Source organism: Dama dama, chromosome 20 (assembly GCF_033118175.1).
Source record: "Dama dama isolate Ldn47 chromosome 20, ASM3311817v1, whole genome shotgun sequence".
NCBI classification, from domain to species: Eukaryota; Metazoa; Chordata; class Mammalia; order Artiodactyla; family Cervidae; genus Dama; species Dama dama.
This window is the reverse complement of record NC_083700.1, coordinates 78,122,211-78,147,159: the sequence shown is the minus strand read 5'-3', so window position 1 is coordinate 78,147,159 and position 24,949 is coordinate 78,122,211. Positions and strand designations below refer to the sequence as shown.

Genomic DNA, 24,949 nt, shown 5'->3' with positions numbered 1-24,949 from the left:
TGACCCTCTGCCAAAATACCCCAAAAAAACTGACAGAAACACTGAGCAGATAACATGGGTTTAATTAGTATTCTATTTATTAAAAGATATAATTAGTTTTCTTGCACTAAGTGCTAAAGAGAAAGACTAGATTTGGTGTTTTACCGTTGAGACAGAAGGTATTGGAATTTTAAATTCTAGAGTTGAATGACAAGGAAAGAAGCCTGTCACTTTTGTACAATGACAAGATTAGTATATCATTGAACTTCCAGTGAATATGTTAAATGTGTTAAGTAATATTCATCTACCCTTTTTGGAGTTTGTTTCATTTTTAATTCCATATATATATCATAAAGATAAATTTTTGCTTTTATTTTCTTAAAGCAGTTCTTGGAACACCTCACAGCTTGCCGCATCTGATGAATCCATCCATCTCCCCTGCATTTTTACATTTGAATAAAGCACATCAGGTATATAAATAGCATTGAGTATTGAAACATAAAAAATTTGGAGTGAATATTTTGTTTGTTCTTAACACTTAAAGTTCTCAAGGAATTAAATGAGTATTTTGTTTTTAAATAGAGTCCTTAGTATAAGTGTACCTACATAAAAACAGAACTTAATAAGGTAATCAAAGCAGCATAGCTTATATATTTATTGATTCCTATTTGTAGGACATTAAGAAGTAAAGAGGTATATTTTGTGGTATTTTTTTTTCTAGAAATAAATCAGTAGCTCAAAGCAAGTCTTATATGGTTTTAACCAAAAATTTACAGAAAGAAAAATAAATGAGCAATAACTCTATTCTTAAAACTTAATCAGGGTTATGCATGAGATAGGGTGCTCAGGGCTGGTGCACTGGGATGACCCTGAGGGAGGGGATGGGGAGGGAGGTGGGAGGGGGGTTCAGGATGGGGACACATGTACACCCGTGGCTGATTCATGTCAATGTATGGCAAAAACCACAACAATATTGTAATTAGCCTCCAATTAAAATAAATTAATTTAAAAAATCAGTGTCATAAAGATAATTTATATATGAGTGAGAAATATTTTTCTTACCTTTTTCAGATAAGTATTTTAAATGTCTGTGTACCTAAATATCCATAATATTGAAGATAAATATTACCTACTAATTTCAGGTGCTATTTAAGGCTATATCTATATAGAAGCATAATTACAAATCAAACCTAATATTAATATGAAATAGATGGCTGTTGTAGGTTGAGTAAATCAATGTCTGTTCCTAAACCCAACTTTTTTTTTTAATTTATTTTTTAATTGAAGGATAAATTTACAGAATTTTGTGTTTTTCTGTCATATGTTAACAAGAATCAGCCATAGGTACACCCACGTCCCCTCCCTTCCTTCTCCCTCCCCATCCCACCCTTCTAGGTTGTCACAGAGCCCTAGTATGATTTCCCTGAAAATACAGCAAATTCCCATTGGCTATCTATTTTGCATATGGTATTGTAAGTTTCCGTGTTACTCCCTACATACATCTTACCCTCTCCCTCCTCCACTCCCCACCGGCTCCATAGGTCTGTTCTCTATGTCTGTTTCTCCATTGCCGCCTTCCAGATAAATTCATCAGTACCATCTTTTTAGACTCCATATTTAGGCATCAGTATACAATATTTATATTTCTGACTTGCTTCACTCTGTATAATAGGCTCTAGGTTCGTCCACCTCATCAGAACTGACTCAAAGGTGCTCCTTTTTATGGCTGAGTAGTATCCCATTATATATATCTATATATATAGATATATGTAGCACAGTTTCTTTATGTATTCATCTGTCAATGGACATCTAGGTTGCATCCATGTTCTAGCTATTGTAAATAGTGCTGCAATCAACACTGGGATACATGTGTCTTTTTCAATTTTGGTTTCCTCAGGGTATATGTCTAGGAGTGGGATTGTTGAGTCATATGGCAGCTAAACCCAACTTTTTAAGGGAAAGGCCTATTATTTATTTTTCATTCTTAGAATCTAACATAGGACCTTACACATTTACTTAACATGTACTAGACACTCTGCTAGCCATTTATGCTATAGCATTGTACAAAATATTCACAGTCCTTGTTCTTATAGAATTTCAGCAAATAGAGAAAACAAACAGTTAATTACAGTAAGATTTAAAGTGATATGGGAGAAGAGTCCAGAGTTTGACAATATTCATTTTATTTTAAAGACCAAATATGTAAAATACAGGCTGAAAGAAGACTTTCTTGGTGGCTCAGATGGTAAAGAATCCCCCTGTAGTGCAGAAGACCTGGGTTCAGTTCCTGGGTCTGGAAGATCCCCTGTAGAAGGGTATGGCAAACTACTCCAGTATTCTTGCCTGGAGAATCCCATGGACAGAGGAGCCTGGCGGACTACAGTCCGTGGGGTCGCAAAGATTCAGACACGACTGAGTGACTCATACAAAGACCAGACTGCTTAATATGGCCTTGAGGGCCTATCCAAGCTGGCTTCCCCTGCCTCTCATGTGCCTTAGGTGTCCCTGTCCCAGCTATAGTGAACTGCCTTTGGTCCTTGAAGGACTTTCTTCTCTTCTCCTTAGGTCTTTGTTCCTGCTGTTCTTCCTGCTTGAAATCTTTCCCATCCCAACACCACCTCATTCCCCCAGACTTCACCTAGTTATTTCTCTGCAGCCTTCAGGTCTCTCTGCATGAGTTAGTTGCTCAGGGAAGCTTTCCTTGAATTTATCAGTCTAAATCAAGTTCCACCACTCTTTGTTCTCATCGTTCCTTGTATTTTTCCTTCATACACTCATCGCCATTATTAATTGTATATTTTTATATTTAATTAATGTCTCCCTTCCTCAGGGGACTATAAGATCCATGAAGCAGATCATATTGTTTTCCTCTATGTAGCACAGTGCCTGGCATATAGAAGTGCTCAATAAGTTTTTGTTGAATGAATAAAATGAGCAAATAAATGCTTGAAAGATACTGATATCAAAGCCAGAAGGGAGTGAGGAAAAGGGAGAAAGGATGAAAGAAAAGAAGGAAGAAATGTGTAATTAGTTTCATGACTGCATGGTCACATCTTGTATGTTACTGAAAGAATTAATTAGTGTTGCTTGAATTGGAAAGTAGGATAAGAAGCTATTGCTTGTGCTCAGATCAATGGGGGAATTCAACTTTAAAATGAATTGGGTTACACAACAATTACCTCTTCAAAATTAAGCTAACTTAATGTTTTGTCATTTTCACAGAGCTCACTTATGGGTAATACTTCTAATTTATTTCTTCAGAATCTTTCTCATGTACCAGTGGTTCAGCAACAGTTAATGAAGTTTGAGAATATACATACTAATAATGTAAGTATGGAATTTTTTGTTTTGAAATGAGTTCACTGCTTTTCTGTAGTCAGGCTGTTGGTCAGGTGGTTTATGAATTTTCACATGTACAGTTTTTTTATTAGGTTATATCTTGCTGCCACAAGCAAAATTCTTTTTTTCTTTTGCAGAAACCGGGCTTACTTGGAGAACCCCCAGCCATGGTACTTCAGACTGCCGTAGGGATAGGGTCACCGCTTCCATTGAAAACAGAGTTGGGCCATCTTGGAGAAGCACATAAAAGTAAATGATGTGTATTTGCTGAGACGTCAGTAAACAGTCAGATTTGAGATTTAAAGATAGTGTACCTGTATTCTACTTGTATTTACAGGAAGGTCAGATTTGAGTTTTTTTCAGTCATTTAAAGTTTCAAGAGCCCTCTTGGCTTTTCTATTTTTAACATTAGAATGCTATTGGTAAGTTATGTATTGATGGACTTGCTTCCATGCCAAGATAAGACTTTTCTCTGTTGGAAATGCTTTAATATTTGATGATGAGTCATAGCAGCATGAGGCAAAGACATAGATGCATTGAGACTGACATGCTGCCCACTGGGCTGACAGCACATTACAGAGTGATCCGTTTAACTTTTGCCTGGATGAAGAAACTGTTAGCTTTTATTAAGAAATATCTGGTAATTATAAATTTAAAGTTTGATTATTAAGAAATATCTGGTAATTGTAAATTTAAAGTTTGACTATTTGTATAATTTTTAAAATGTGAACTGCCACATAGTAGCAGAAAAAAATAATGTTACTATGTACTTCTAAAATATGACAAACTTAAACAGAACAGTTATTTTTCTTTTTTAGAATAACAGCATGGAAGTATACCAGGATTTCTTACTTGAGTGTGATTTTGAAAGGCATTTTCAGTTTGAAGTTTCACTGAAATTTGTTTAAAGTGAGCATGCTGAGAGGGAAAAAAAAGGGAAAAGCCATCACGAGTGATTTTTTTTTAAAGTCAGTTAAATATGGGTAGCATATTGAACCTCTTATACATGAAGCCAAGTAAAATAGTTAAATGATCAATTCAGACTATTGGAATTGACTGGGATAAAGTTAAACCATTATACAGACAGGTATAGAAATTTTTATGGTGTGATGAGTCCTAAAAATTAAAATTTTGTATGCTTAAAAGCTTATGCAGATATTTATTATTTACTTTGGGTTAAATAATAAGCCAATTGCTTTAGCATTGCTGCTTTAAGAACACTGAAAATTTGGAGTGTTCAAGTAAATATATTGTTCAAAAATAGAACTATGAATCTATCTCCAAATATTAAGTACTAAAAGTAAGAAATTTATTTAGAGAATTTTTAAAGTATAACTTTGATTTAATTACAATAGTTATCAAAACTAGTTCTTTCATTTAGCTTTGACCGATAGATTTTTAAAAAATGGAATGATTCAGAGTTTTCCTATTAAAATTTCTATTCCTTTCATAATTTCTTATTAATCCCTGTAAATAAAAATGTAAAACTTTCATGTATTAAACTTTCATTTGGTGCTTATCCATTCACAAATACTGATGTTTTTTAAACCAGTGGTGTGCTGATGTTTAAAAACGAACTCTCTGAGTTTAAAAAAAAAATCTTGATTTGTAGTGTTTATGGACTTTTGTTTGTAAACAGTCCAACCAAGGCTGATTTCAGGTTACCCATGCAAAGATATTGAACTCAGGAGCTGGGAGGAGACAGTGTATTTGACTCATGAGTTGGTACAAGTCAGCTGACTAAATATAACTATTGGGTTAATGTAACTTTAATAATTTTTGACTGTCAGAGAATTTTTTAAACCGAAGGCTTATTTAATTATTCCCTTTAAACCCAGAAGCTGGCAAATTACAGTGACTGGGCTTTTTTTTTTTTTTTTTTTTAAAGACACTGATATAACTTAAATGCAAAAAAGTACATAAATTTTGCTGTCAACTTCTAAAATGTACAATTAAAACTTGGAGTGAAAGAATATAGTATCCTTGAGATTATACTGAAAGATGCTGAAATAGGAAAAGCATGATTACTATTAGAGGTTTTTGTTTTTCCATACAGGATGCTGCTAATTTATATCCTTTAACCTCACCTTTTAAATAGGTTTCTGCACATTTTGCCCATAGCTTGACAGAATCAAAAAGATTATTGTGAATAAGCCTCATCTAACCAAAATTTTTTGCGTTTATGATTCACAGCAGCATCTAATTTTATTCCAACTCAAACAACTATAGCAACTGGCATGGGCATACTACCATTCCTTCCAAATCAGCGCATTGCTGGACAAGCTGGACCAGGGCACGGGAGCACGCAGGAGAAACAGCCAGCCTTGGTGGGAATGGCAGAAGGAAGTCTCTCAGGGCCACAGACTTATCTGCAGAGCTTTCCAAACCTTACGGGTGGAGGCTTACTCACAGGACATCATAAGCAACAGCAAAGTCAGCCAAAAGGCCTGGAGATAAGTTCAGGGGTAAGAAAACTCTGTGTGTGTGTGTGTGTGTGTGTGTGAGAGAGAGAGAGTGTGTGCATGCATGCATACACATACATATAAATGCACACATGTATATACATGAAGTGTGTATATGTATTCTACATATGTGTGTATACTACCAAGGAATATGTATATATTGCTTTTTAATTGTATCTTAAATGATTCTAATTCTAGAGTATTTAATTTTTTGGTTATTTTATAGGTGGTTTAATTTATGAAGTATCAAGTAATCTGAACTTTTTTGTATTTCAAAGGAAGTTGATAATATACTTAAAGTATATAAATATGGATTACAAACTACCTAATTCCTATGTCAATGACATGCTGACTGTTTTCATAGTGTACATTTGCTTCTCAAAAGAAAATATTAGATCCTTAAAAAAAGCTATTATTATAAACAAAAATCTATCTTTTGATAAGTTATGCCAAATGATGTTTGGGATTCTGCTTAATTACTTGCCAGTTTGTAAATAAAATATACGTGTGACATGTTTTTAAAATCTGTCATTATAAAATATTTAAATATGAATTCTTTATTCCTGTAAATGTTTGCTTTTCTAAAAGTCTTGAAATGTGCATAATTTTCAAATATAAAGTAATATAAGTTCAAAATTTTGTAGTTTAGGAAAGCATAGGATTACCATTAATACTTATCCAATGATATAATATTCTTTATAAGAATTTCTTAGTAAAAAAAAAAAAATTTCTTAGTAAATGATAATGCTGTTCTTTAAAATATAATATTATTTCTAAAATGTATATTCTTGTAGCTAATTAAGTGTTATTTTAATATTTAAAAGTAGAATAAATTCTAGTTTATCTGAAAAATTTCAAAGCTAGTTATTAGTCTCTGGTCTGTTCAAAAGAATCTAATCTTGGTTTTAATTCTGGAGGATTTTACCCAAAATTTGTTGGTTCATAAACCACTGACATTTGTAGATATTATAATTTGTAGGTAGAGTAAAGTACATTTAATTTAATTTTTTTATTTGTATCTTAAAATATCATTTTGAGCAAACTTTGGGAGATGGTGAAGGACCAGGAAGCCTGGCACTCTGCAGTCCACGGGTTCGCAGAGTCTGACACAACAGAGCGACTAAACAACAGCAAAAACTACTGTTTGATTTAGAAGTGACACATGAGGGAAAAAAATTCTTGTAGCTGGCTGTATTCAAATATCAAAACGATAATATTGACTTTGTAAGAGGTTTTGTTGTCACCTAGTCATGACAGGCGGTATGGATAGAATACCTATAATTGTCCATTGAGAAAGCTAAGGTGGTTCTTCATAGAATGAAGAATTTTAAATATTTATTTGCAGGATTAACTGCTTAAGTTATTGAGGGAAGTTAAATAAAACTCATATATAAATATTCTGTTTCTTTTTGCACAGACTTTTTAATGCATGGAAAGAACTAGGACAGCGGTCCCTAACCTTTCTGGTACCAGGGACTGGTTTCATGGAACACAGTTTTTTCCATGGATGAGGGGAGTGGGGTGGTTTTGAGATGATCCAAGTGCATTACATTTATTGTGCACTGCATTTCTATTAGTATATCAGCTCCACTGCAGTGCATCAGACATTAGATCCCAAAGGCTGGGGACCTGTGCACTAGGGTCTTTAGAAAAACTGGACTTGAGGTGATTCACATAATGGACAAGTGAAAGTGTATCTGGTAGAAGACAGCTGAAGTAGGACAGAGCCTAGAAAACAAGTCCTGTGATGAACAATTGAGGAAAATAGATACATGGAACTTGGCAAGGGTTGACTAGCTGTCTGTTTATTTGACATTAAAAAAAATAAATTCACAGACTAGTCTAGTCACATAGTATTTTATATTTCTTTAGTGGGCAGAATTAGTCTAATAAGTATGACAAACAATAAAGCCAATTTAGGCTTAATATAACACAAAACAATTGAAGTTTTAAAACAAAGTTCACACTTTCATAAAGATATGAATGTCGTATCACTGAAGGCAATTATGCAGACCCTGGTGAACACCTGTACATTTTGTTGTAGAAGTGATTCTTCTCTCCGGACAATAGGGGCTTGCTTGGACCAGATAATTTCAAAATATGTTTTCTATTTATGTAGCAAGATTTTGGGCTTTGTTAAACAGTTGGTTAAACTTGTATGCAGAGTTTTAGACCTGCATCTTTTACATTATGTTGATTAGTGATTCTTGATTCTGTCTTTCTGTCAGAATCACCACTATAGGTGTCAAGGGTTGGACTCTCTCTTCCTCACCCTGAGAATTTGATTCAGAGAGATAGGGGTGAGATCTGAATTTTAAGTGTATAACTCAGTGGCATTAAGTACATTCACATTGTTTTACAACTATTGCTACTATCTATCTACAGAACTTTGTCATCATGCCATACTGCAGCTCTGTACCCATTCACCAACTCTCCCATTTTCCCTTCTCCCCAGCCCCCAGTAAGCACTGTTTACTTTCTGTCTCAGAACTTGACTATTCTAGATACCCAATGTAAGTGGAATGATACAAGACTAATGACGACATTACTCTTCAATGGTCATCCACATTGTAGCATACATTGTATTGGAATTTCCTTATTTTAAAGGTTGACTAGTATTCCGTTGTATTTATATACTACATTTTGTTTATCCATTCATTTATTGATGGACATTTGGATTGTTTCCATCTTTCAGTTTAGTTCAGTCGCTCAGTCGTTTCTAACTCTCTGCAACCCCATGGACTACAGCACGCCAGGCCTCCCTGTCCATCACCAACTCCCAGAGTCGACTCAAACTCATGTTCATTGAGGCGGTGATGCCATCCAACCATCTCATCCTCTGTCACCCCTTCTGCTTCTGCCTTCAATCTTTCCCAGCATCAGGGTCTTTTCAGATGAGTCAGATCTTCACATCACGTGGCCAAAGTACTGGAGTTTCAGCTTCAACGTCAGTAGGCTCTTGTGAATAATGCTGCTATGAACATTAGTATATAAATATCTGTTTGAGTCTCTGTTTTCAGTTCTTTGGAGTATTTACGAAGAAGTGGAATTAGAGGAATCATATGGAACATCAGTTCAGTTCATTCGTTCAGTTGTGTCCAACCCTTGGTGACCCCTTGGACTGCAGCAGGCCAAGCTTCCCTGTCCTTCACCAACTTCCGGAGCTTGCTCAAACTCATGTCCAAGTCAGTGATGCCATCCAGCCATCTCATCCTCCATCATCCCCTTCTCCTCCTGCCTTCAGTCTTTCCGAGCATCAAGATGTTTTCTAATTTTTTAAGGAACTGCCTTTCTATTTTCCACAGCAGCTGTACCATTTTATGTTTCCACCCTTAACGCATGAGAGTTTTGGTTTCTCCACATCCTCACCAACATTGTCTCTCATTGTGGTTTTGAATTTGCGTTTCTCCAGTGATTAGTGATGTTAAAAGCCTCTTCATATGCGTATTGGTCACCTGTATATCTTCTTTGCAAAAACGTCTATTCAGATTCTTTGCCATATTTTAATTAGGTTATTTTTTTTCTTTGCTATTGAGTTTCTGTATATGGTTTGCAAATATGTTCTCCTGTTCCATAGGTTGCCTTTTAATCTTGTTGTTTCCTTTGCTGTAGAGAAACTCTTTAGTTTTTTGTTGTTCAGTCACTAAGTCATGTCTGACTCTGGAACCCCATGGACTGTAGTATGCCAGTTTAGCTTTTTAGCTCTTGCTTAGTACCTGCTTTTGTTGTCTATAACAAAATACTTTCATACCATAAAATGATATAAAAATCTGATTACTAAGACCAATGTCAAGTAGCTTTTCCTCTATATTTTCTTGTAGTTTTATGGATTTGGGTCTTATTTTTAAGTCTTTAATCCAGTTTGAGTACATTTTTGTGTATTATGTAAGATCAGGATCCAGAGTAATTTTTTTCATATCAACATGCAGTTTTCCCAACACCATTTATTAAAGAGAGTGTCCTTTACCCATGTGTATTCTTGGCACCCATTGCAAATGTTAGTTGACCACATATATATGACTTTATTTCTGGGCTCTATTTTTTTCATAGATCAGTATGTCTGTTTTTATGCATGTACCATACTGTTTTTTTTTTTTCTTTTTCTTTTTAAAAATATGGAACGCTTCACGAATTTGCGTGTCATCCTTGCGCAGGGGCCATGCTAATCTTCTCTGTATCGTTCCAATTCCAGTATATGTGCTGCTGAAGTGAGCACTGTACCATACTGTTTTGATGACTATAATTTTGTAATATAGTTTGGAACCAGGAAGCATGATCCCTCCAGCTTTGAATTTTTCCTCAAGATTGTGTTGGCTATTCAGGATCTTTTGAAGTTCCACATAAATTTTAGGATTGTTTATTCTAATTCTGTGAAAAGTGCCATTGAAATCTTGACAGGAATTGCTTTGAATCTGTAGATCACTTTGAGCAGTGTGGGCATTTTAATAATATTAATTCTTCCAATCTGTAAATCTAAGATATCTTTCTAGTTATTTGTGTAACTTTCCATTTCTTTCATCAAAGTCATATAGTTTGCAATATATAAATCTTTCACCTCCTTGGCTAAATTTGCTCCAAAGTATTCTACTCTTTCTGATGGTATTATAACTAGCATTGTTTTCATAATTTCTTTTTGAATAGTTCATTGTTAGTATATAGAAATGCGATGGATGCCAACAGAGATGGTTTGATTTCTTCCTTTTTGATTTAGATGCCTTTTATTTCCTTTTTCTTGCAAAATTATTCTGGCTAGGACTTCTGATACTATGGTGACTAAAAGTAGTAAATGTGGGCATCCTTGTCATTCTCCTGATCTTAGAGAAAAAGCTATCATGTTAACTGGGGTTGTCCTTTATATATAGCTTTTATTATGTTGAGGTATATAGATTTCTCTGTGCTCAATTTGTTCAGAGTTTTGATCATGAAATGATGTGAATTTTGTCCAGTGTATTTTTTGTATCTATTAAGACAGTCATATGGTTTTATCCTTTATTATGTTTATGTGGTGTATCACATTTATTGATTAGCCTGAGTTGAACCATTCTTGCATCCCAGGGATAAATCCCCCTTGATCATGGTATACAATCCTTTTAATGTGTTGTTTAATTCAGGTTGCTAGTATTTCATTTAGGACTGCCTGTACTATGTTGAGGATTTTTGTATCTGTGTTCATCAGGGATATTGGCCTGTGTTTTTCTTTTCTTGTGATGTTTTTGTCTAGCTTTAGTTTGAGAGCAGTGCTGGCCTCATAAAGTAGGTTAGGGGGTATTCCTTCCTCTTCAGTTTTTGGGAAGAGTTTCAGAAGGATCAATGTTAATTCTTCCTTATATCTTTGGTACAATTCACCAGTGAAATCACTTGGTCCTGGGCTTTTCATTGTTGTCAGGTATTTGATTATTCCTTACTCATTATTGGTCTGTTCGTGTTTTCTGTTTCTTCTTGATTCAGTCTTGGTAGCTTGTATGTTTCTAGAAATTTATCCATTTTTTCTCTTAGATTGCCCAGTTGGTTGGCATGTATTTGTTGATAATAATCGCTTATGGTCCTTTGTATTTCTGTGGTATCTGTAGTTGTAATGTTTCCTCTTCCATTTGTAACTGCAGTTGACCCTTAAACAACAAAGCAGTTAGGAGTACTGACACCCAACCACTCAAAAATCCATGTAACTGAAACAGTTTGGATAGAATCAGGACTCATTTTTTTTTTTTATTAAAAAATATTTTTTATTTATTTTACAAAAATTTTTGGTTGTGCTGGGTCTTTGTTGTGGTGCACGGGCTTTCTCTAGTGGAAAGGGGCTGCTCTCTGGTTGTGGTATGCAAGCTTCTCATTGTGGTAGCTACTCTTGTGGCTAAGCACGGGCTCTAGGGCATGAGGGCTGAGTAGATGCAGCGTGCAAGCTCAGTAGTTGTGGCACATGAGCTTAGTTGCCAGCCTAGTTACAGCATGTGGAATCTTAGTTCCTGGACCAGGGATTAAACCCATGTCCCCTGCATTGGCAGACAGATTGTTGACCACTGGACCACCAGAGAAGTCCCTCAGGGACCATTTTTGATGATCTCTATCCCATGTTGTGATCTCTAATTGAACAGAAACTTTCCAACACTTGGTTAATTCAAAGATCTGTAAAATGAAAATACAGGTATTATGTTTGCTTTTAAGAAATCCACATGTGGACCCACACAGTTCAAACTCTTATTGTTCAGGGGTCAATGATATTTACTTGAGTTCCCTCTTTCTCTTGGTTAGTGTAGCCAAATTTGTCTATTTTATCTTTTCAAAACACCTACACTTAATTTCATTGATCTGTCTTTATAGTGCTATTTCATTTATTTCTGTTCTAATCTTTATTATTTCCTTTTTCTGCTAATTTTGGGCTTAGTTTGTTCTTCTTTTACTAGTAACTTGACGTGTAAATTTAGATTGTTTCTCTGAGGTCTTTCTTTTTTCTTCATGTAGACATTTTTGCAATAAACTTCTCTTTAAAGCTGCATTCCATAAGTTTTGATATGTGGTGTTTCCATTTTCATTTGTCTCAAGATACTTTTTGATGTCTCCTTTGATTTCTTCTTTGGCTTATTGGTTGTTCAAGAGTATATTATTTAATTTGTACATATCTCTGAATTTCCCAGTTTTCCTTTTAGGCTACCATTGTAGTCAGAGCAACCCTTGATATGATTTCACTACTCTTAAATTTGTTAAGATTTGTTTTGTAGCCCAACATATGATCTTTTTTTTTTCTTTTTTTGCTTCTATTTTTGGGGTCATCTCCAAGAAATGGTTGACAAATCTAGTATTATGAAGCTTTTTACATAAGTTTTTCTTTTAAGATTTTTAGTTTTAGCTCTTACTGTTAGGTCTTTGATCCATTTTGAGTTAGTTTTTATATATGGTGTTTGGTGAAGATCCACTTCATTCTTTTATGTGGATATCCAGTTTTCCCATTTCTGTTGAAAAGACTGTCTTACTGTATAGTTTTGACACTCATGGAAAATCATTTTATCACATATGCATTAATTTGTTTCTGGGCTCGCTATCCTATTCCTTTTGTTTATATGTCTGTCTTTATTCCAGTATCATACAGTTGCAATTGCTAGAGCTGTAGTAAAAGATGCTTACTCCTTGGAAGGAAAGTTATGACCAACCTAGATAGATATTAAAAAGCAGAGACATTACTTTGCCAACAAAGGTCTGTCTAGTCAAGGCTATGGTTTTTCCAGTGGTCACGTATGGATGTGAGAGTTGGACTGTGAAGAAAGCTGAGCGCCGAAGAATTGATGCTTTTGAACTGTGGTGTTGGAGAAGACTCTTGAGAGTCCCTTGGACTGCAAGGAGACCCAACCAGTCCATCCTAAAGGAGATCAGTCCTGGGTGTTCACTGGAAGGACTGATGCTGAAGCTGAAACTCCAATACTTTGGCCACCTCAGGTGAAGAGTTGACTCATTGGAAAATACCCTGATGCTGGGAGGGATCGGGGGCAGGAGGAGAAGGGGACGACAGAGGATGAGATGGCTGGATGGCATCACCGACTCGATGGGCATGAGTTTAAATAGACTCCGGGAGTTGGTGATGGACAGGGAGGCCTGGCGTGCTGCAATTCATGGGGTCGCAAAGAGTCGGACACGACTGAGTGACTGAACTGACTGACTGACTGACAGCTGTGTAATAAGTTCAAAATTTAAAAAGTGTGAGCCTGCCATTCTCGTTCATCTTTTTCAATATTATTTTCACTGTTTGGGGTCCCTTGATGTTTCATGTCAATTTTAGGATAAAATTTTCTTTTTCTGCCCACAAAAGTTAGAATTTTGATAGGGGTTATATTGAATTTGTAGATCACTTTAGTTTGTATTGAAATTTTAACAATATTAAATCTTCTAATACGTAAAAATAGGATGTTCTTTTACTTATGTCTTTAGTTTCTTTCAGCAATATTTTGTAATTTTGAAAAATATTTATTTATATTTATTTATTTGGCTGCACTGGGTCTTAGTTGCAACTTGTGGGATCTAGAAATAAGGTATGGGGTTTGTTTCTTCTTGTGAGCATGAATTCTCTCCTGATTCAAATGAGAAGGTTGTACAAGATGGCCTTTAGTTCTCTTTCAGTTCTCAAGTTCTATGGTTCTAGAACAGTTTTTTAAAAAAACTAATTGGAAAAATAGTAGCAGGTGAAATGTGATCATTTTAATCAGTATCCATAAATATTTCATAAATTTATAGCTTTAAACCTTGTTTCACAAATTTTTGTTACACTAAACCACATTTATTGAAGAATAAGTGTTTCTCTACACTTTCTGCATTTTAATTTTCTTTTACCTCTCATTAAGCACTCACTCTTTTTTTGGTCAATAGGCTGCCTCTAAGAATCAGACTTCACTCTTGGGAGAGCCACCAAAAGAAATCCGGCTCAGTAAAAACCCATACTTGAACCTGGCAAGTGTGCTGCCCAGTGTGTGCTTACCATGTAAGTGAGAAGCTCACTAGTAGTATTTTGGAGTTCTACTGAATACTTTTCATGATGAGTTTTACTTTAATTTTTAATTTAATGAAAGCAAATAATGCCTGTTGACCAGCTGAAGTCTAAGTTATGACCTTAGTCCTTAAATTGAAAGAATAATTAAAACTTTTGAAGTGCATTCTATTTTATTTAAGGAAAACACCTTTCATAATATTTTCTTAAGCATATGTATATTGAATTGCTGTGAATTATAATGGAATCATGATTGAAAATAATTGGATAAAGGAATTATTTGGCAGTGCTATAATTCTTTATAATACATATAGAATCATCTTTCTAAAATATGAAGTTCAGTCTTCTGTATTATCTAATATATTGAGAGTATTTGCCGAATACCCCCAGTATATTAGTTACTAATAATCAGCAGAAGTGGAATTCTCATTTACATTTTTAGAGGACCTCCTCATACCTTCAATTAGTAAATTAAAACTATTAATTCAAATATTGTTTTAAGAAAAAAAATCACAAATGTGTTGTTTTCTAGGCACTAAGATATTCACTGCAGCATTAGTTTTCAATAGTGAAAAATTAGAAAGTGCCTTAATGGTCATCAATAAGGGAATGATTAAATAGTTTGTCATAATGTGAAATATATAGCTGAGGAAGCACTACATATGCTAATATTAAATGGTCTCTAAAGCAAATTATTAAAGACAAGAAGCAAATGTGTTCATAGGGGAATGATTAAATAGTTTGTCATAAAGTGAAATATATAGTTGAGGAAACACTACATATACTAATATTAAATGATCTCTAAAGCAAATTGTTAAAGACAAGAAGCAAATATGTTCATAGATTGATTCCATTTATGTTTATTTATTTATTTATTTATTTATTTTTGTTATTATTATTTTTTTTTTCCAGTGGGTTTTGTCATACATTGATATGAATCAGCCATGGATTTACATGTATTCCCAATCCCGATCCCCCCTCCCACCTCCCTCTCCACCCGATTCCTCTGGGTCTTCCCAGTGCACCAGGCCGGAGCACTTGTCTCGTGCATCCCACCTGGGCTGGTGATCTGTTTCACCATAGACAGTATACATGCTGTTCTTTTGAAACATCCCACCCTCACATTCTCCCACAGAGTTCAAAAGTCTGTTCTGTATTTCTGTGTCTCTTTTTCTGTTCTGCATATAGGGTTATCGTTATCACCTTTCTAAATTCCATATACATGTGTCAGTATGCTGTAATGTTCTTTATCTTTCTGGCTTACTTCACTCTGTATAAGGGGCTCCAGCTTCATCCATCTCATTAGGACTGATTCAAATGAATTCTTTTTAATGGCTGAGTAATATTCCATGGTGTATATGTACCACAGCTTCCTTATCCATTCATCTGCTGATGGGCATCTAGGTTGCTTCCATGTCCTGGCTATTATAAACAGTGCTGCGATGAACATTGGGGTGCACGTGTCTCTTTCAGATCTGGTTTCCTCAGTGTGTATGCCCAGAAGTGGGATTGCTGGGTCATATGGCAGTTCTATTTCCAGTTTTTTAAGAAATCTCCACACTGTTTTCCATAGCGGCTGTACTAGTTTGCATTCCCACCAACAGTGTAAGAGGGTTCCCTTTTCTCCACACCCTCTCCAGCATTTATTGCTTGTAGACTTTTGGATAGCAGCCATCCTGACTGGCGTGTAATGGTACCTCATTGTGGTTTTGATTTGCATTTCTCTAATAATGAGTGATGTTGAGCATCTTTTCATGTGTTTGTTAGCCATCTGTATGTCTTCTTTGGAGAAATGTCTGTTTAGTTCTTTGGCCCATTTTTTGATTGGGTCATTTATTTTTCTGGAATTGAGCTGCAGGAGTTGCTTGTATATTTTTGAGATTAATCCTTTGTCTGTTTCTTCATTTGCTATTATTTTCTCCCAATCTGAGGGCTGTCTTTTCACCTTACTTATAGTTTCCTTTGTAGTGCAAAAGCTTTTAAGTTTCATTAGGTCCCATTTGTTTAGTTTTGCTTTTATTTCCAATATTCTGGGAGGTGGGTCATAGAGGATCTTGCTGTGATTTATGTCAGAGAGTGTTTTGCCTATGTTCTCCTCTAGGAGTTTTATAGTTTCTGGTCTTACATTTAGATCTTTAATCCATTTTGAGTTTATTTTTGTGTATGGTGTTAGAAAGTGTTCTAGTTTCATTCTTTTACAAGTGGTTGACCAGTTTTCCCAGCACCACTTGTTAAAGAGGTTGTCTTTTTTCCATTGTATATCCTTGCCTCCTTTGTCAAAGATAAGGTGTCCATAGGTTCGTGGATTTATCTCTGGGCTTTCTATTCTGTTCCATTGATCTATATTTCTGTCTTTGTGCCAGTACCATACTGTCTTGATGACTGTGGCTTTGTAGTAGAGTCTGAAGTCAGGCAGGTTGATTCCTCCAGCTCCATTCTTCTTTCTCAAGATTACTTTGGCTATTCGAGGTTTTTTGTATTTCCATACAAATTGTGAAATTCTTTGGTCTAGTTCTGTGAAAAATACCGTTGGTAGCTTGATAGGGATTGCATTGAATCTATAGACTGCTTTGGGTAGAATAGCCATTTTGACAATATTAATTCTTCCAATCCATGAACACGGTATGTTTCTCCATCTGTTTGTGTCCTCTTTGATTTCTTTCATCAGTGTTTTATAGTTTTCTATGTATAGGTCCTTTGTTTCTTTAGGTAGATATACTCCTACAAAATTCAACACTCATTTATGATTAAAACTCTCCAAAAAGCAGGAATAGAAGGAACATACCTCAACATAATAAAAGCTATATATGACAAACCCACAGCAAGCATCACCCTCAATGGTGAAAAATTGAAGGCATTTCCCCTGAAATCAGGAACAAGACAAGGGTGCCCACTCTCACCACTACTATTCAACATAGTGTTGGAAGTTCTGGCCACAGCAATCAGAGCAGAAAAAGAAGTAAAAGGAATCCAGATAGGAAAAGAAGAAGTAAAACTCTCACTGCAGATGACATGATCCTCTACATAGAAAACCCTAAAGACTCTACCAGAAAATTACTAGAGCTAATCAATGAATATAGTAAAGTTGCAGGATATAAAATTAACACACAGAAATCCCTTGCATTCCTATATACTAACAATGAAAAAACAGACAGAGAAATTAAGGAAACAATACCATTCACCATTGCAACAAAAAGAATAAAATACATTTATGTTTATTTAAAGCTGTGTATTCTTTTATGTATGCATGTACTTGAATGTGTAAATGCATAAAGTTAAATCTGAGAAAATACTAAGCTGTTACCTCTGGGAAAAAGAATAAAATTGAATGAAAAGAGATGAATTTTGTTTTTAATATACGTTCTTTGTACTTTATGAAGTATCCTCTTGAATCTAACCATTAATTTTTAATTTTTTTTTTAATTTTTAATTTTTTAAAGCCAGAAAAAATTTAATGTGCTTCTGGTATGAAAGAAACAAAGTGTTAGTCACTCAGTCATGTCTGAGTCTTTGTGACCCCATAGTCTGTAGCCCACCACCCTCCTCTGTCCTTGGGATTTCCCAGGCAAGAATACTGGAGTGAGTTGACATTCCTTTCCCCAGGGTATCTTCTCAACCTAGGGATTGAACCCTGGTCTCCTGCATGGCGGGCAGATTCTTTATCATCTGAGCCACCAAGAAAGTAGGCTTCTGGTATGCCTACTCTATTTTTATCTGGTCTAAAATTTGATGGTTGCAACTGTTACATTAATAAGAATGGTTAATTTACATTTTAAATGCATTGCTTTAGAGATTAGACGTATACTTTTTAAATGTTTCCATCAAGATTATTACCCATAGAGCAGGTTTCCATTTTTAGTTGTTTTAAACAAACTAGATAATATCATATATATATATATATATATATATATATATATATATATATTTTTTTTTTTTTTTTTTTCCCCCCTGGGAATAATTAAGGGCTTCCCAGGTGGCACTGGTGGTAAAGAACCTACCTGCCAGTGCAGGTTAGATGTAAGAGATGCGAGTTCGACCCTGGGTCGGGAAGATTCCCTGGAGGAGGAAACAGCAGCCCACTCAAGTATTCTTGCCTGGAGAATCCCGTAGACAGAGGAGCCTGGTGGACTGCAGTCCTTAGGGTCACACAGAGTCAGACACAACTGAAGTGACTTAGCACACGCACACAAGAATAATAAGTGTAGATCTTTACTGGCGAACTAAAATTTGTGTTCTATTTGAGAATATGCTGAATTAATGGGTTTTGTACTCTGTAATTTATAATAAAACAAGCTAACTAAAATTTATATATTGATTTTGCCTTAAGCCCCTGCAAGTAAAACCACTGTACAGAAGACTGGAATTGCAAGCAACATTCTGGATACAATCTCTCAGGGAAATGAATCACAACACACATTGGAGAAGTGCATTGCTTATTCTCAACCTTTTGGTGATTATGCACAGGTACATCATTCTCAGGTTTTGATGATATATAGAAAAATTGCTTCAACTATATACTGAATTCACTGTATATGAAACTGTGATTCTTGTAATGTCATAAGGCAGTAAAATTGCACTGATCTATACAATATTTCTTGCCCACTGTATGCAGTTTTAGGACATGTTCAGAAGATGGCTAAGTATGATTTTGCCCTAGGTATTTGTTCACGTTGTTTACACTAGCGGACAGCAAACTGCGGAGCAAATCCAGCCCACAATCACAACCTGTTTTTTTACAATAAAGTTTTGCTGGGATACATCCACATCCGTTTATTTGCATGTTGTCTGTGATGCTGTTGTGCTACAGTCTCAGAGTTGAGTAGTTAACAGCAGAGACTGCGTGGCCCACAAGATTAGGTATTTACTATCTGGCTCTTTACAGAAAAATTCTGCTGACCTCTGGTTTACACCAGTGTAGCCCTGACTCAGAAACCTAAGGAAATACCTCTGTTCTTATTCATTGCTTATGGATATGGATACATGATCATGACTAGCACTATTATGACTATTAAATGACTATGACTAGCACTATTTTGACTATTAAAATAGTCAAAAACATTAAAATATTACATTCAAAAGACACACGGTGTCATTACTTAAATATGTCTATTTTTCTTTTCGGGCTTTTATCCTTCAGCTTATTCTTAGTGGTTTAACACCGAGAATGTGTATCGTGTTAGTAGCATATGACCTTATGTAATAACGAGAGTCTTAAAACTAACAATTCTGATTCTTTCTTGTTTCTCACAGCAGTTACCTTCTCAGCTCTCTCCTGTCTATGAGAGCATTACTTACACTTTGCTTTCTTTAGAACAACTGTGTTGGCTTCACCTGTCTCTAAAAACTTAGAATAGAAAACCTATACAAATTCATTTAGAACAATTGATGCCTGATTATGCTTTTGTGATAGGATACTAGAAACACAGGTCAAATGAATTCTGTAGAAATAGTGAAGCTGGATATAATAAAGTCCCCTATATACTTGTGGAAAAGATATAGAAATATGAATCGGAAGATGATGCAACTAGATGGCAACATACCTATATTTAAGGAACAATAATGAATTGATGCAGTCTGGAATGCATCCTCTTCTGTGTTTTATAAGGCTTCATCTTTGTTCCCTTACTTGTTAATGTTTTAAGTAATGCTTAGGTAAGGATATTATTTGTATGCTGATTATATTTACAAGTGACAAAGGCAAGAAATCATCAGAGGTGTGTAAAATCATCTATGAATAATTTGTAGTTTTGAAAATTAGAAATAACCTAAAATCCCAATAGTCTGTAGACTGAAGAAAAAAATTGTCATATTTATATCAGGAACTATAATTCATATATTAAAAATCATGTAAAACTATATATAAATGCATGATAAAATTTCATAATCTATTAATCTTTAAAAATTATAAAATATAGTCCTATACAATTTTGTTTGGTTTTTTTTATAAGGAACAAAATTTACTTTCAAACAAGAAGAAGCACAATAAGTTTTTAAAAATTTAGTTGAATGTGTGATTTAAGCTTTGAAAGTTATTTTTCATGTTTACCTTTTCATTTATTTCAGTTTTGAAACTTGTGTTGCTTTTCTAAATAGCAGTTTTGCTTGCTAGATTATTGTGGTTTATTGTGCACGTATATCCATGGGAAGAAAGACCTTTCCCACTTACTCACGGAGAAATTCTGTGACAAAGACGCCTCTGTGTTGCGTGCCTTCCTCCACCCTGTGTACTTGCTTAACCAGAGAAACTGCGGAGATGTGGGTCCTGCCTGGATTCAGTGTCTCATGCTTGTTCATAAAGTGAGATTTGTTCTCTCTCCTTGTGTTCTTTCATCCTTATAACCGAAACTTAATTAAATGTTACTAATTGAATAGCTGGTAAAAGATGGTCATTTTCTTAAATTTATTTTTCAATTGGAGGAAAATTGCTTTACAGTACTGTGTTGGTTTCTGCCATATAACAAACAACATGAATTGGCCACAGTTCTACACACATCCCCTCCTTCTAGAGCCTCCCTCCACTCCCCCATCTCACCCCTTTAGGTCATGAGCGAGCATCAGGCTGGGCTCGCTGTGTTACAAAGCAACTTCTCACCAGCCATCTGTTTTACTCATGATAGTGGATAGATGTCAATGCTACTTTCTCCATAAATCCTGCTGTCTCCTTCCACAACTGTATCCACAAGTCCATTCTTTTCATCTGTCTCCATTCCTTCCCTGCAAATAGATTCATCAGTACTATTTTTCTAGATTCCATATATATGCATTAGTCTATGATATTTGTTTTTCTCTTTATGACTTCACTCTGTATAACAGGCTCTAGGTTAATCTACCTCAGTAGAACTGACTCAAATGCATCTTTTTTATGGCTGAGTAATAGTCCATCGTGTATATGTACCACATCTTCTTTATCCATTCGTCTATCAAGGGACGTCTAGGTTGCTTCCATGTCTTGGCTGTTGTAAACAGGGCTGCAGTGAACATTGGAGTACGTGTATCCTTTAGAATTGTGGCCTTTTTGGGGCATATGCCCAGTAGTGGGATCGCTGGGTCATGTGGTAGATTTATGCCTGCGTTTTTGGGTATTCTCCATCCTGTTCTTCATAATGGTTGTGTCAGTTTGCATTCCTACCAACAGAGTAGGAGGATTCCCTTTTCTCCACATCCTCATTTATTGTTCGTAGATTTTTTGATGATGGCCATTCTGACTGGTGTGAGGTGATACCTCATTGTAGTTTTGATTTGCATTTCTTAATAATAAAAGATGGTCATGTTTTAGGAGTTCCTTCTGTTTTCACTGTTTGAATGGAGGAAAAGGTCCAAGGGAAAGAAACCAAGGTTTGCTTTTAACATTTACTCTATGCTTTGTAATATAAACATTTGATCTTTTTAATGACCTTGTGATTTCTAAATGACCACTTTCATAATATAAGTGGGAAAGCATAGAAGGGTAAATCATCTTTCAAGTTCATGCAGCTACTAAAGGATTTCTCTGGTTCCAAAATCCTCATTATTTTCATTATACTATGGAAAATCTTATTCGGGCATGGAAGTAGTGTCATATAGAAACTGTTTGACTGTTTGCTTTGTACTGGCGGCTGTGCATAAGGAGGAGGTGACTATGTCGAGATATATGTGGCTATAATAATTTTTATTTCTGATAAAGCTATCACATTTAAAGAGATGACTATGTCAAGATATATATGGGTATAATAATCTTTATTTCCAATAAAACTATCACACTTAAAAATTATAATTGGAATTCCAGTATTGGTGAAGTTACTTGTATCAGATTATCCTTCTTGCAGATATTAAAATTGTATCAAATATGAAACAAAAATATTTGAAGGCTCTGAAGAATAACCAAAAGTAGGCAGAAACTGAAGGAGAGCTGTTCCTTGAAAGAACTGTATTGGATGAGACTTATGTTTCTGTGACTTTTTGCCTAGTACCACCCCACCTTACTGCCAGTGTGTACAGAAAGATACAGCCTTACCAGCTTATGGAGTCAGAGAACAGAGTTCAAGACTGTTAGCAAGGCTGGAAAGTAAGGGGGAAATCGCAGAAAAATCTCTGTGTAAATTCAGCCCAAATACACTTGAGTGACTCCTGGACTTTGTGTGGGGGAGGGAGACTCCAGGGGACCTTGTAGCAAATAACAGATGGAAGGCTAAAGAGCTGTGAAAAGATGTAACTCCTTTCCAGAACAGAGGAGGTGATTTGAAGTTTGAGTTCATAAGTGTTGACTTTCTCAACGCAGATGTAAAGAACAGACTTTTGGACTCTGTGAGAGAACGCAAGGGTGGGATGATTTGAGAGAATAGCATTGAAACATGTATATTATCATATGTGAAACAGATCGCCAGTCCAGGTTCAATGAATGAGACAGGGTGCTCAGGGCTGGTGCACTGGGATGACCCTGTGAGGGATGGGATGGGGAGGGAGGTGTGAGGGAGGGTCATGATGGGGAACACATGTACATCCATGGCTGATTCATGTCAATGTATGACAGAAACCACTACAATATTATAAAATAATTAACCTCCAATTAAATAAATATAATGTTAAAAAGTTGAATTTCTCAATAAAATTAGCAACCTTCAGAGGAAGATTATATAATCCATAATATCTACAAGTATATCATCCACAATATTTAATAACCAAAAATAATTAGAAAGTTGAAAAAATAAGAAAACATGACCCATGATTAGGGGGATAAGCAATTAATAGAAACTGACCCCAAGATGACCCAGAAGTTAGTGTTAGTAGGAAAGACTAACTTAAAACAACTGTAATAAACAGGACTTTGAGAAGGAAATGGCAACCCATTCCAGTATTCTTGCTTGGGAAATCCCATGGATAGAGGAGCCTGGCGGGCTACAGTGCATGGGTCGTCAAAGAGTCAAACATGACTTAGTGACTAACAAAAAGCCACCATCTTATGAGCAAATGCATACCCACATTGGATCCTTATGTTTTGCAAGATTTATCTCTTGAATAGTGTACAAGTTAATCCTTTTTGAGCTGTTTTTTTTTTTTTCATTCTTTATCGTGGTGTTTAATAAGATTTTGTTTTTGCAAAATTAAAAACAACAGGACTTAAGGGGAATAGGTAAAAATGAACAGATGGAGAATTTCAGGAAGAAATATAAACTTAAACAATAGAAATTCTAGAACTAAAATGTACAGTATCCACCAAAACAATGTACACTGTATAGGCTTAGCAGAAGTTTGGAGGAAGGGAAAAAAAGGTTCAATTAAGATAAAGACAAATCAAAATAAATAATTCAGTTTGAAGAACAGAGAGAAAGAGGATGAAAACCAAATCCTCAGGGACCTAAGGGACAATATAAATAAGTGTAAAGGACAATCTAAAATAAGTGTAATTGAGTCCCAGAAGGAGAGAAGAAAGATAATTGGGCATAAAATATTTGAAAAAATAATGCTAAAAAATTTCTCACGTTCAGGTTTTAAAAAAATACAGATTTAACAGAGGCAGAGACCTCCCTGCAAAACAGAATAAGTGAAAACAAAAAATCAATATTATGTTGTTATATCAGTTAATATACTGAAAACCAAAGTTATAAAGAAATTATCTTGAAAGCAACCAGATAAAAATAATACATTTTAAGACAGTTTCTCAGCTTTGGCTGGCCCTATTGACATTCTGAGCTGGATAATTCTTTGTTTCAGTGGGGCTGTACTGTATGTTGTAGGATATTTAGCAGCATCTTTGTCCTCTAACCACTAGATTGCCCCTCATTGATTATAATTCTGATTAAACAACTGATAAATATATGGGTAGGACTTCTCTTGTAGCTCAGTCAATAAAGAATCTGCCTGCAATGCAAGAGACCTGGGTTTGATTCCTGGGTTGGGAAGATCCCCTGGAGAAGGAAATGGTAACCCACTCCAGTATTCTCAGCTAGACAATACCATGGGCAGAGGGGCCTGGCAGTCTGTGGGGTTGCAGCAGTCAGACACGACTTAGTGACTAAACCACCACCAAATATATGGGTAAAGAAAAAAGACTATATACTTTATTTAAGTTAATTAAAAACAAAATTGTAACATTGCATGGTGGGGCTTGTATGTACATATAACATATTTGACAACAGTACTACAAAGGACAATATGAGAGATGAATGAAATTGTTTACAGGGTAATTATATTTTACCTGAAGTAGAAAAATATTAACTCTTCAGTAGAGTGTGGTAAGTTAATGAATGTATATTGTAATCTATAGAGCAGACATTTAAAAATTCAAAAAGTATAGCTAAAACATCAACAGTTGAATTATAATGGAATTCTAAGAACATTTGATTAAGCCAAAAAAAAAAAAGTCAGGAAAGGAAAAAAAAAACAGGATGAATAGAAAACAAATAGCTAAGTGGTAAACCTTGAATGAATGATAATAATAGTTAAGTAAAAATTGACTACATGCTCCAATTAAAGTAAAGAGATTGTCAGAACAGGCGAGACTGTATACTGTTTAATAATTGTATTTATTATTACTTTTGGCTGTGCTGGGTCTTCATTGCTGTGTGGGCTCTTCTCTAGTTGCAGCACACAGGCTTCTCACTGAGGTGCCTTCTCTTGTTGCGGGCCACAGGAGGCTAGGGCACATGGACTTCAGAAGTTGCAGCACATGGATCGTGGTTCTGGCTCCCTGGATGTAGAGCACAGGCTTAACAGTTGTGGT

The 24,949-nt window shown here is 35.3% G+C and overlaps 1 protein-coding gene and 1 non-coding gene across 2 annotated transcripts in view; one reads left to right on the top strand and one right to left on the bottom strand.

Moving 5' to 3' along the window:
* Positions 1 to 24,949, top strand: part of RAVER2 (ribonucleoprotein, PTB binding 2) — a 136,511-nt gene that overhangs the window by 76,186 nt on the left and 35,376 nt on the right. The window contains exons 6-11 of the mRNA XM_061168461.1: positions 367 to 449; positions 3,202 to 3,306; positions 3,456 to 3,567; positions 5,512 to 5,783; positions 14,133 to 14,244; positions 18,578 to 18,714. Of these exons, the coding sequence (XP_061024444.1) occupies positions 367 to 449; positions 3,202 to 3,306; positions 3,456 to 3,567; positions 5,512 to 5,783; positions 14,133 to 14,244; positions 18,578 to 18,714 (821 nt within the window). The remainder of the gene's footprint in view (positions 1 to 366; positions 450 to 3,201; positions 3,307 to 3,455; positions 3,568 to 5,511; positions 5,784 to 14,132; positions 14,245 to 18,577; positions 18,715 to 24,949) is intronic.
* Positions 9,890 to 9,996, bottom strand: LOC133041750 (U6 spliceosomal RNA). Its single transcript, XR_009689325.1, has one exon. It is a non-coding gene; the product is annotated as a U6 spliceosomal RNA (small nuclear RNA).